This window comes from Armigeres subalbatus, chromosome 2, assembly GCF_024139115.2.
Source record: "Armigeres subalbatus isolate Guangzhou_Male chromosome 2, GZ_Asu_2, whole genome shotgun sequence".
NCBI lineage: Eukaryota > Metazoa > Arthropoda > Insecta > Diptera > Culicidae > Armigeres > Armigeres subalbatus.
In genome coordinates, this window is record NC_085140.1 from 96,154,538 (window position 1) to 96,167,054 (window position 12,517).

At 40.8% G+C, this 12,517-nt stretch overlaps 1 protein-coding gene across 7 annotated transcripts in view; it reads right to left on the reverse strand.

Annotated features, from left to right (window-relative positions):
* The window catches only part of LOC134210176 (uncharacterized), an 83,782-nt gene that overhangs the window by 25,947 nt on the left and 45,318 nt on the right, over positions 1 to 12,517 (reverse strand). For 5 of the 7 annotated variants that reach the window (XM_062686203.1, XM_062686202.1, XM_062686201.1 and 2 more), the window contains exon 2: positions 11,950 to 12,096. In XM_062686203.1, coding sequence (XP_062542187.1) covers positions 11,950 to 12,096 — 147 coding nt within the window. The remainder of the gene's footprint in view (positions 1 to 11,949; positions 12,097 to 12,517) is intronic. The other 2 variants (XM_062686204.1, XM_062686199.1) reach the window with 1 other exon arrangement.

Consider the following 12,517-nt stretch of genomic DNA (forward strand, 5'->3'; position numbering starts at 1 on the left):
GGATTATCTTCATTATCCAATCCCTCTCTTCGAAACACTACAGCAAGTTGAATCAATTCGCTCAAGTTTTTGAACTTCGAGCAATTGTTATAAGGCTTGCTCATGACAAAATCTGGACCCCTCAAAACACGTTATAACTTATGAAATACCAAAGGAAATACCTCATCAACAAATGAATTAAAAAATATATTATTTATTAGTATTACAAGTACTTTATGCGTCGTATTAAAGTACGAATGCGTCAAAGACAAAGTACAAGCTTGTGGGCGGAACCGAGCGCGACAGGGCCCGCCTGGGAAGCAGTGTTACGATAGATGGGGATACCTTCGAGGTGGTCGAGGAATTCGTCTACCTCGGATCCTTGCTAACGGCTGACAACAACGTTAGTCGTGAAATACGAAGGCGCATCATCTGTGGAAGGGGCGTATCCGGGCGTATCCGAGGATGGAGAGATGCGGTCTCGAACCGTGCATTGTGGCGTCAAATTGTTGATTCAGTGTTATCTGTTTAGATGTTAACTAAATAAATGAAAATGAAAATGAAAAATGAACAAGTACTTAATGGATAATGGACAATTTCTTGAGATTTTCAAGTTTTTCCATGGTTTTGTGAGTAATTGTTATCTAAATCGAGCGTATGATTTTAACCTTCCTAACTAATACCAATCCTCAAAGCTGCAGCGCATTATTATCACTGTAGGATTCTTGAGAAATGTTCGGTAAAACTCTTAGATTTCAAGTAGAGGTAACTAAAAGTTGAATAAGAAAGAACTTTGTATTCTTTCAGATGGATTTTAGAAACTCTGCATACTATTTAATTCTCTAAACTCTTATTGTCGCTGCAGCAATGAAACCAGTGAAAATGTCTCAGTAGGCGTGAAACAGACCTACTGAGAGAAAAGATGTGTTAAATGTTCCTATGTGTAAACAAATGCTCCTATAAGTTAATTTGTTGCAATTTTTTTTAACTAAATTGAAAATTAACGACCAGTAAGTTGTATTGGGATGTAAATTTGATTTTTTTTAAATCATCCTAGAAGTTATTCTAACAGAAAAGAGAGGTTAGTTTGTTGTGGTCAGATCGCCGTTTGAAAGATCGTAGGAATTGTCAAGCCACTGCACAATGGGGAAATCCGATTTCAAAGGTGGAAAAAATTGATAACTTTCTTCACGAACAACTTACAGAAGAGATCAAGAGCTTATTCGAAAGGGAATTTTGCAAAGAATTCAGTGAGTGCTGTTTCATGGACGTGGAACGCTTCTGTATGTAGTTATCGAGCTCGTTTTGCCCTAATGCCCCATATATCGCGAGTTTCCAAACTATTTGTCATTTTATCTTTAAGACATTGTTCTAAAATTGTGTTTATCTCTTCACTGTGGATCCACAGAAGCGCACTAAATATATTTTGTTGGTAAAAGTTGGAAATTTAAGGGATTTTGGGGTCAAATAAGCATCAAAGTGCATTTTATGTGCAATTTTCATGTATTCTGTAAAAAATAGTAATATTTACAGATAAGTGTTGATATTATTGTCTCAAAGTGTTGAACAGATATTGACAAACGTTTGCCGAACAAAAATTAATGAAATAAATCGTTGCACAAATGTTTTATTTGGTTATTTATTGAGTAAAAAACGATTTTTAAAAACTTTTGAATATCACCGATGCCAAACATTTCCAAACCATACCCGATAGCACAACTAGACAAGAATAGTCATATGTTATGAGTCTTGATGTGATCATAGATAGGAGATGATGGGAGATACACTTTTTTTTACCTTTTTGCCCAAATTCCCCTATGAAGCAATATAACTCAATGATTTTGAGCAAGGAAATGATGTAGTATTGTTAATTTAATTGATATTTTCCAATGATATAATTAAAATAACAAATAATCATATAATTCATTAAAAATATTGAATTATAGGGGATTTAGGGGTCATACAGCTCATTTAATGTAATTTTTATTCAAAATAGCATAACATTTTTCACAGACGATGCACATAGAAGATAAGGGGCTTATTCAAGAGGGAGTTTTCCAAGAAATTCAGTGAGACATCTTTTATAGACGTGAGACACTTCTGTATGTAGTTATTAAGCTAGTTTTGCCCCAATGTCCCATACATCACAGTTTATCAATTTTTTCGTGCTTTTATCTTCCAAGTATTGTACTAAAGATGTGTTCTCCTCTTCATTATAGATCAATAGAAAAGCACTATACATGCTTTGTTTGTAAAAGTTGAAAATTTAAAGGATTTTGGGGTCAAATAAGTATTAAATTGCACTTTACGTGAATTTTTCATTTTTCAGTTACTAATGAAGTAAATCATTTCGCAAGTGTTTTGTTTTGTGATTTATTGGGTAAACCCCGATTTTTTAAATCTCATACCAAACCATACCCGTTTGCACAACTAGATACCAACTAGATTTTTAAATACATAATTAATTAATTTTTTCACTTATTTGTCCCAAAATGTCTTAAAAATCCATTTTTAATGTAATATATGGATATTTGTTTTTTATGGTATCAATTTCTGTTAAAAAAAATTATGACAATAATATAAACTATTATCTGAATAATCAATAGGTTGTAGATTTCGCCAAAATTGACCATATGTAGAGCTACATCAATGCTTACAAGTTTTTAAATCACCGTAAATTAACCCTAAATGATCATTCGACGTAATATAGTGCAAATGACTTTTTGGGTATTATTATTTTTTACAGAGTACATGAAAAATTCACATAGATGCAGTTTGATGATTATTTGACCCCAAAATCCCTTAAATTTCCAACTTTTTCCAACAAAATATGTATAGTGCTTTTCTATTGATCTATAATGAAGAGGAGAACACATCTTTAGTACAATACTTGGAAGATAAAAGCACGAAAAATTTGATAAACTGTGATGTATGGGACATTGGGGCAAAACTAGCTTAATAACTACATACAGAAGTGTCTCACGTCTATAAAAGATGTCTCACTGAACTTCTTGGAAAACTCCCTCTTGAATAAGCACTTTATCTTCTATGTGCATCGTCTGTGAAAAATGTTATGCTATTTTGAATAAAAAATTACATTAAATGAGCTGTATGACCCCTAAATCCCCTATAATTCAATATTTTTAATGAATTATATGATTATTTGTTATTTTAAATATATCATTGGAAAATATCAATTAAATTAACAATACTACATCATTTCCTTGCTCAAAATCATTGAGTTATATTGCTTCATAGGGGAATTTGGGCAAAAAGGTAAAAAAAGTGTATCTCCCATCACCTCCTATCTATGATCACATCAAGACTCATAACATATGACTATTCTTGTCTAGTTGTGCGATCGGGTATGGTTTGGAAATGTTTGGCATCGGTGCTATTCAAAAGTTTTTAAAACTCGTTTTTTACTCAATAAATAACCAAATAAAACTTTTGTGAAACGATTTATTTCATTAATTTTTGTTCGGCAAATCCCCTACAACTGTTCAACACTTTGAGACAATAATATCAACACTTATCTGTAAATATTACTATTTTTACAGAATACATGAAAATTGCACATAAAATGCACTTTGATGCTTATTTGACCCCAAAATCCCTTAAATTTCCAACTTTTACCAACAAAATATATTTAGTGCGCTTCTGTGGATCCACAGTGAAGAGATAAACACAATTTTAGAACAATGTCTTAAAGATAAAATGACAAATAGTTTGGAAACTCGCGATATATGGGGCATTAGGGCAAAACGAGCTCGATAACTACATACAGAAGCGTTCCACGTCCATGAAACAGCACTCACTGAATTCTTTGCAAAATTCCCTTTCGAATAAGCTCTTGATCTCTTCTGTAAGTTGATCGTGAAGAAAGTTATCAATTTTTTCCACCTTTGGAATCGAATTTCCCCATTGTGCACTGAATTGAAAGCTGGCGAAAAGAGTCGGTATGTAAACTTTCTGTCTTATTTGTTGTAAATTAGAAAAGTTAAAAAAAAAAAGTTAGCCCCCCTAGAATTTTTCATTAGTTACGCCAATGTTGATTATTATTCAAATCACATGGCACAAAAACAAAACCTGAGATCATTAAAAGTGGAATCTTCAATTCTCATAGGAACTTATATGAAAAACACTAAAAAGAATCCATTAAATAAATGACATTATTTACTGAAGCGCGCAATGCATGGTGAAAAAAGCGGCATCTTTCTCCATCAGTCAGCATGAACCGGTTTGGATCATTGACCTCAAGCGGTTCGGAAAATGCCTTGATCATCATTTCCAAACATGTCACGACATACTCAACGGGGAGTCCCGTATTACCCTTCCAAAACCAAACAATCATGGGACACCTCCTTCCTTCAAGCCATTCCTTGATTTTTCAACCGTCTTCGATACTTTCCCTCTCGATGAATGCTACCTATGGATTCAAAACAAAGCGCTTTGCAATTGCAGCAACCATAACCTTCGCCAACATCACATAATCGTACTTACTGATGTTGAAACGAAAGTCCCAGTCCCAGCACCAGCGGCATTTGTTGTCACGCCAAAAATTCCTGTTCTCTCCGACCTACGAGCGACGGTTCGATCGAAACGTGCACCGTTGGGTAACCGAAGAAGCTCCAACTCTGCCAGACTGCGCCTTATTGGGTCCAATTAAAAGGCCACAACTTTCCCGCTCGGATCGTGTCACCCACGTGTTTCCTTTTCGCGGCTCAACGTGCACAGTGGACGAGATATGCGAATATTTCAGTTTCTGTTTTAGATTTAGAACAAGTGAGCCTTCAAATGGCAAATTTGGCTTTCGAAAAGTTTTGAACAGTCTATCCAAGCAATTGAATTGAAAGTATTGGTAGTTTCATCACAAACAAACATAACACTCGTGAGATATTAACAGTGTTGGAAAAAACGCAAATTCTCAAATCTCATCCACGATTCACATCAAGTGTGAGGCAAACCTTACCCGACTTATGGCCCAGAGAATCGTCCATGATTCGACTCGCGATTTGCATCATTGCGTGATTTTTGCGTGTTCTTCTTCGTTAAATTTATCGGAATAACCATCTTTGCTTAAAACAATAAATAATAAATCCATACGTAAACATAAAATACGTTTCGATTGGGTTTTGACACTTTTTAGAGCGAAATCATTTTTCGACGAATGAGCGAAAAGATGCGATTCTGCGTGAAAAACTCATTCGTGATGCTCTCCATGCAGAATCGCAAGCGAGTCAGCTCGCGCATGAAGCTCAGGGTTCGGATTTCTCACTCACTCACTCGGCAACAGATCGCTCCACCATCCATTTTATCCGGATAAATTACAATGCGATAAACTCCGGCACAAGCGACGGTGCGAAAAATTGTTATTCCTCTTCCCATGTTTCGCGAAAATCAAAATTTAATTTATTAATATTATTAATTTAATGCTGCTTACTTTGCCTCTCCAAACTGATTGAATCTGACGATGCGCCACCATAAGTAGAAGGTGCAATACAGCAGTTTTTCTTTCTACTTTCAATCAGTTTATGTGGTGGCGTGGGTATAGTGGGCGCTCTAAACAGTTCGAAATTGTTTTGGGGTCGAATCCCGTCGCGGTTCTTTATTTTTTGTGAATGTGCTTGTAAAATTTATCTGGAGAAGCGACGAGAAGGAAAATTTGGTGGATCAAAACTAAATTATCCGGCGAGCCGGCGCTCACGAACTTATCACCCGTCATTCTATCCGGATAAAAATGTTGTGTGAGAATACTTCCTCACAGGGGAACATGAAAAATCTCACTTCGCTTAAGGGATTAATCTTAGGGTTTTATTCATATGAGTGAGAATTCCAAAGCCTGAGAGGCTTCAGTGAGTGAGATTTGAGCATGATTCTACCAACACTGGATATTAATCGATCACTGATTCACTGATCAGTTTAAATAATCATTAGTTCACTCGTGGCGCGCGCATCGGATTTGCCCGAGTTTGACGTTAGCTCACTACCGCTATCTGGTTCGTGATTTGCCCAACTTAGTGAAAACAACATATGTCGTTAGTGCTTGCACGATGATGAATACGATAAGTGAACATTCAATGTTTTATGTCTGTTTGTCGCTGTTTTCATTATGTAGCAAATCCCATGCTTCCATCCATTGGTTCCCTGTGCAATTGCGATTGTTCTGGTCGATCACGGAGTAGCAACTACGAAATGCACGGTCATCATGCTCATGCTCATGCTCATTGAACTTTCGGTTTTTGCCAAACTCTCACCACTACTGCCCAACGTAGTCAATTGGTTTTGCATTTGCACCTTCTTCAGCCATACATCGATATGGCAATAATTTGAATGATCGTGCACATGACGACAAACACAAACCTTCGGTAATGTTCTTCGTCATTGGGTGCCTTTTTTGTGCCTGGAGGAGCAATGCCCAATCCATCCGGGGAGGTCTCAACCGAGCGAAACATTTGTGTTCGCCATTGTGACGCTTTTTCTTCGGCTGCCTCTCTCCCCGAGTTGAAAGATCGTCCTCTCCACGTTTGAAAGGTTATCAGCGGTAACTGATCTTCTTCGGTAGTCGTTGTCATACCCCGAAGCAAACAGCCAAACCCATTGAAGATCGAAGAAAATGAAAACATGTATCTCCGCTCCCCCACGCCAGTGAAATCCGTTACCTGTCCGACGAGTTCCGCGGCATTTGAAAGCGATACCCAGTGGGAACCAAAATCGGGCACGATTTGTTGTCTTTTTTTTTGTGTGAAAGGAATGTTTTCTCTGGAAGATGCGCGAACTCGGGAACCAGTCCCGAAAGGACGATCAACGGTGAATTACTACGTTGATGAAGCCTACAAGATTCATGCGCCCATGCGAAGCATCAATTTTCGTTGGTTCGCGGTGCAGTAAGAAAGAAAAAACTCGTTATCGGAGCGAGTTCCGATGCACTCCTTAACGGGAATTAAATTATGGGATACGTCACAGGTGGGACAGGTACAAGCGATAGGGTCGCGTTACTAACGAGTGTCCATCGTTAGGAGTGCGGAAAAAATGGCAAAACCTGTCAACAGGGGATATCTACGTTGTGGTTAAGGTGGGTATCAGACACGTGAAAGTTAGTTGGTTTTCAAATGGAAGTTAGCGAATAAATACAGACATTAATTAGATGGCGGATAAAGACCTCTAATGCATTTACGGGTTTCTGTTGATTTTGCAATAAATAACTAGCGAAACCAACATGCCCATTTCTGAAAAACGCGGTGTCCTAAAAAACCTTTCTGGGTTATTCTCCGTAATCGCTTAGGCAAGTGTACGTCAACTTATATAACTAGGAAAGACACTTTTGGAATATTTCCGCAGAATGATCCAAAATTCTAAAAAGAAAACACATGAGAGATTCTGATCGACACAAAAGATGACATTTGAACCGTTTGTTTGAGAAACTGCATATGTACCTTTTTCCAGAGATTCGGAAGCCTTCTTTCTAGAGGCTCAGAAGCCTCATTTCAAGAGGCTCGAAAACCTCCTTTCAAGAGGCTTGGGAGCCTCCTTTCAAGAGGCTTGGGAGCCTCCTTTCAAGAGGCTTGGGAGCCTCCTTTCAAGAGGCTTGGGAGCCTCCTTTCAAGAGGCTTGGGAGCCTCCTTTCAAGAGGCTTGGGAGCCTCCTTTCAACAGGCTTGGGAGCCTCCTTTCAACAGGCTTGGGAGCCTCCTTTCAACAGGCTTGGGAGCCTCCTTTCAACAGGCTTGGGAGCCTCCTTTCAACAGGCTTGGGAGCCTCCTTTCAAGAGGCTTGGGAGCCTCCTTTCAAGAGGCTTGGGAGCCTCCTTTCAAGAGGCTTGGGAGCCTCCTTTCAAGAGGCTTGGGAGCCTCCTTTCAAGAGGCTTGGGAGCCTCCTTTCAAGAGGCTTGGGAGCCTCCTTTCAAGAGGATTGGGAGCCCCCTTTCAAGAGGCTGGGGGGCGTCCTTTCAAGAGGCTTGGGAGCCTCCTTTCAAGAGGCTTGGGAGCCTCCTTTCAAGAGGCTTGGGAGCCTCCTTTCAAGAGGCTTGGGAGCCTCCTTTCAAGAGGCTTGGGAGCCTCCTTTCAAGAGGCTTGGGAGCCTCCTTTCAAGAGGCTTGGGAGCCTCCTTTCAAGAGGCTTGGGAGCCTCCTTTCAAGAGGCTTGGGAGCCTCCTTTCAAGAGGCTTGGGAGCCTCCTTTCAAGAGGCTTGGGAGTCTCCTTTCGAGAGGCTTGGGAGCCTCCTTTCAAGAGGCTTGGGAGCCTCCTTTCAAGAGGCTTGGGAGCCTCCTTTCAAGAGGCTTGGGAGCCTCCTTTCAAGAGGCTTGGGAGTCTCCTTTCAAGAGGCTTGGGAGCCTCCTTTCAAGAGGCTTGGGAGCCTCCTTTCAAGAGGCTTGGGAGCCTCCTTCAAGAGGCTTGGGAGCCTCCTTTCAAGAGGCTTGGGAGCCTCCTTTCAAGAGGCTTGGGAGCCTCCTTTCAAGAGGCTTGGGAGCCTCCTTTCAAGAGGCTTGGGAGCCTCCTTTCAAGAGGCTTGGGAGCCTCCTTTCAAGAGGCTTGGGAGCCTCCTTTCAAGAGGCTTGGGAGCCTCCTTTCAAGAGGCTTGGGAGCCTCCTTTCAAGAGGCTTGGGAGCCTCCTTTCAAGAGGCATGGGAGCCTCCTTTCAAGAGGCTTGGGAGCCTCCTTTCAAGAGGCATGGGAGCCTCCTTCAAGAGGCTCAGGCCTCCTTTCAAGAGGCCTGGAAGCCTCCTTCAAGAGGCCCGGAAGCCTCCTTTCAAGAGGCCTGGAAGCCTCCTTTCAAGAGGCTCAGGCCTCCTTTCAAGAGGCTCAGAAGCCTCCTTTCAAGAGGCCTGGAAGCCTCCTTTCAAGAGGCTCAAGCCTCCTTCAAGAGGCTCAGAGCCTCCTTTCAAGAGGCCTGGAAGCCTCCTTCAAGAGGCTCGAGCCTCCTTCAAGAGGCTCAGAAGCCTCCTTTCAAGAGGCTCAGAAGCCTCCTTTCAAGAGGCTCAGAAGCCTCCTTTCAAGAGGCTCAGAGCCTCCTTTCAAGAGGCTCAGAAGCCTCCTTTCAAGAGGCTCAGAAGCCTCCTTTCAAGAGGCTCAGAAGCCTCCTTTCAAGAGGCTCAGAGCCTCCTTTCAAGAGGCCTGGAGCCTCCTTCAAGAGGCCTGGGAGCCTCCTTCAAGAGGCTCAGCCTCCTTTCAAGAGGCCTGGAAGCCTCCTTTCAAGAGGCCTGGAAGCCTCCTTTCAAGAGGCTCAAGCCTCCTTCAAGAGGCCTCAAGCCTCCTTTCAAGAGGCCTCAGAGCCTCCTTTCAAGAGGCTCAGAAGCCTCCTTTCAAGAGGCCTGGAAGCCTCCTTTCAAGAGGCTCAGCCTCCTTTCAAGAGGCTCAGAAGCCTCCTTTCAAGAGGCTCGGAAGCCTCCTTTCAAGAGGCTCAGCCTCCTTTCAAGAGGCCTGGAAGCCTCCTTTCAAGAGGCTCGGCGTCTTTCCAAGAGGCCTGGAAGCCTCCTTCCAAGAGGCTCAGCCTCCTTTCAAGAGGCTCAGAGCCTCCTTTCAAGAGGCTCGGAGCCTCCTTTCAAGAGGCTCGGAAGCCTCCTTTCAAGAGGCTCGGAAGCCTCCTTTAAAGAGGCCAGTACCGACGAGAAGGCTCGTAGACCCCCTTTCGTATCGTGCGTACTCTTCTTACTACTGATAAAAATATTCATTTTCAGGAAAGTTTGTGGAATTTTCCTTGGATATTTCTTTGAGATCATCTTGGAAAATTCTTTGGAAATTTGTTCAAGAAATTCTTCAAAATTTTTCGGCGAGTTCTTTGCGATTTCCTCGGCAAGTTAGTTAAATCCTCACTCCTCAGTTATTTTTACATTGTTATCGTAGTCTCCAGATATTCTTCCAGATTCCTCGTATTTTTTTAAATTTCCTCGGAATATTGTTCGAAAGTTTTCTCTACGCAGTTTTTCGAAAGTTCATCGACAAACTCTCCGGAAGTATAATAAGTACAATAATTTTCTCATTTTTTCCAAATTTCTTCGGGATTTACTCAGAAAATTCTTTTAAATTTCTCAGCAAATTCTTTAAAATTACATCGGAAAATTCTCCGGAATGTTCTCGAAAAATTACGTGGGATTTCCTCAGCAACTAACATCAAAATATTTCAGAAGTTTTTGACAAACAATTTTTCGGAAAAATTTGGGGTTTGCTTGGAAAATTCTCTCTTGGCAATTTCTTCGGTATTTTCTCGGCAAATTCTTTGAAATATCGTCCGCAAATTCTTTGGGATTATCTTGGCAAATTACTCGAGATTTCCTAGACAAGTTTTTCCGAATTCCTTCAGAAATTCTTTAAAATTTGATCGAGAAACTATTCGAAATTTCCTCGAGAAGTTTCTCGGAAATTCCTCGAGAAATTGTTCTGAAATTCATCGAGAAATTCTTTGGAATTTCTTCGAAGAGTTGTTTGCAATTTTTTTCAGATTTTTTTTACATCGACTACTTCGATTTATAATGTTCTGAAACTCAGATGTAAATATGTAAATTATGTGGAAGATTTTTAATTTGAAAAATGTATTGGAGGTAACCACTTTACTTAGATGGGACTCGAACCCACGAAAATTGGACGACTACGGCACGTAATCCGAATATCGAACAAAAACTCAATGAAAATGGTTCTCGACGACTATCCGACGGGCATTAGAAGACGAGGTACCTAACGTGCAAGGTGGATCGAACAGCTGAAAGATGATTTGTGCGACGTCCTGTCCTGTCATGCACCGAGTGGAATGAAGAAATCTGTTGCGTACTGCACAGTCCATTCCGGCATTAGTCTCAATAAATAATAGTAATGATAAGTAATAATAATACAAACTGCACCGCCAGATTTGATCTGGGATAGCAAAAAAACAGATAACCAATCTTCACTTAAGTTTTGAGTGTGCATTTGTGCTCCATTAAATTTTTGCATTGATTGACGTACTTATGGTTTTCGGCTTCCTATTCATCAATTATGAGTCAAACGTATACCCCCGTAGTCGTTGTTCAAAATAGGTAAGTGGGAGATGTGACCCCATAACGAAATTTTTACCTTTTGCTTTACTGCTCAATGCTACCGCGTAGGTTCAAAGTATGTGGTGGACCATTTTTTAGAGAAGAGCAATATTGGGAACGCACTCCCCAGGCAAGTAATTGACTCCATCAAGTAGATGGTAACAAATTACTATCATTATCTGGACTGAAGGTACCGATTTATAGAGGAAGCGAAAGTTTGATTGTAACTTCTTTACTTTTGGCGAAAAATTAGAGAAGGTTTTTGGGTTACGTATTTAGGTTACAGCAAATATATTTCTATTATTTTATACAAAATTAAAATGCTTGATCCCTATAACTAGACATGCCTGAATAGTAATGCCACAGCAATATTCAGTGAACGCTGCCAATCTGTGGAAAATTGTTTCTTTGCGTCGATCCAACCATGGCATCGGTATCTGTCTTGGGTATTTCCGATAAATTAACCACCCTTTTAAAATACAAAACCATCATCATTATCTCACTTATTGCGCTATCCACCATATCAGCTGTTTTACACCCGCCGAATGAATGCAAAAATGTTGCCGCTCGGACCGATTCCATGGAAATGAGAAAAGATTTGCACATGCTTCCAATGTCTTTCGCTGTTTTTCGATTCAAAAGAGATGAGGAATGATTTTCTGCAGGTGCGTGTTTTATGAGGCAGGAAAACATGCCGAAGTTAATGATTTCCTTTTCAAAACGGCAATCATCTCACTAAGATAGGCGGTGTGTAACAATTGATAATCAAACAGCTCTTTCGCGTCAAAGATAGGAAAGCTTTAAAAATGCAATAAATCTTTCACGCTTGAACAATGCTTTTCTAGTGCAGTGGCAGTTTGGAATGGCATTTAAGTAAACTCCCGAAGGTGAGCGTATCTGAATGTGACCACTGCAGAGTTGGTCATGCGTTCCCACAATTTATTCGCATTTCCCGGTACTTACCCATCATTTCGCGCTTTTTTATTTCGAGGATGTCTTCCCAGTTGTCTAGCACGCGGCCGGCCTGCTGTCGTATGCATTGCATGGGGTTCGATCGGACCACGCAGAGTACGCTTTCCAAGATCGCAGACGAGTCGACTGCTGCAGCTGCTGGAAGGAAAAGTGAGGAGAGAGGAAAAAAAAATCATTTATCATATGAAACATTATCGTGTACATTGTTCGACGGGGAGGGGAAGCTGTGGCATGGAGAAAAGCTTGCGGCGGATTGTTTGAAAATTATAAGAAAATGATTAGCAGTGATGCGGCGCGGAAGTGTGAAGATGACGGTGGGAAAAGGCCATCGTCTTGAATCGGTAGGTGTGGATAACCTACTCCGTGGCCGCGAATGAATTCATTTTGGTCTGCTGCGGGTACACGGGGCGGGTATGTTTGTAAGTGGTTTTGATTGATGTAACAATCGAAAATTACGTCCACCGCGCGCTGCCCCCGTCGAAGATGTGTGTCGATTCGATATCTTGGTCAGTATACTAGTAAAGGTACAAGAAAACACTTGCAAGCGGTATGTGCTCAT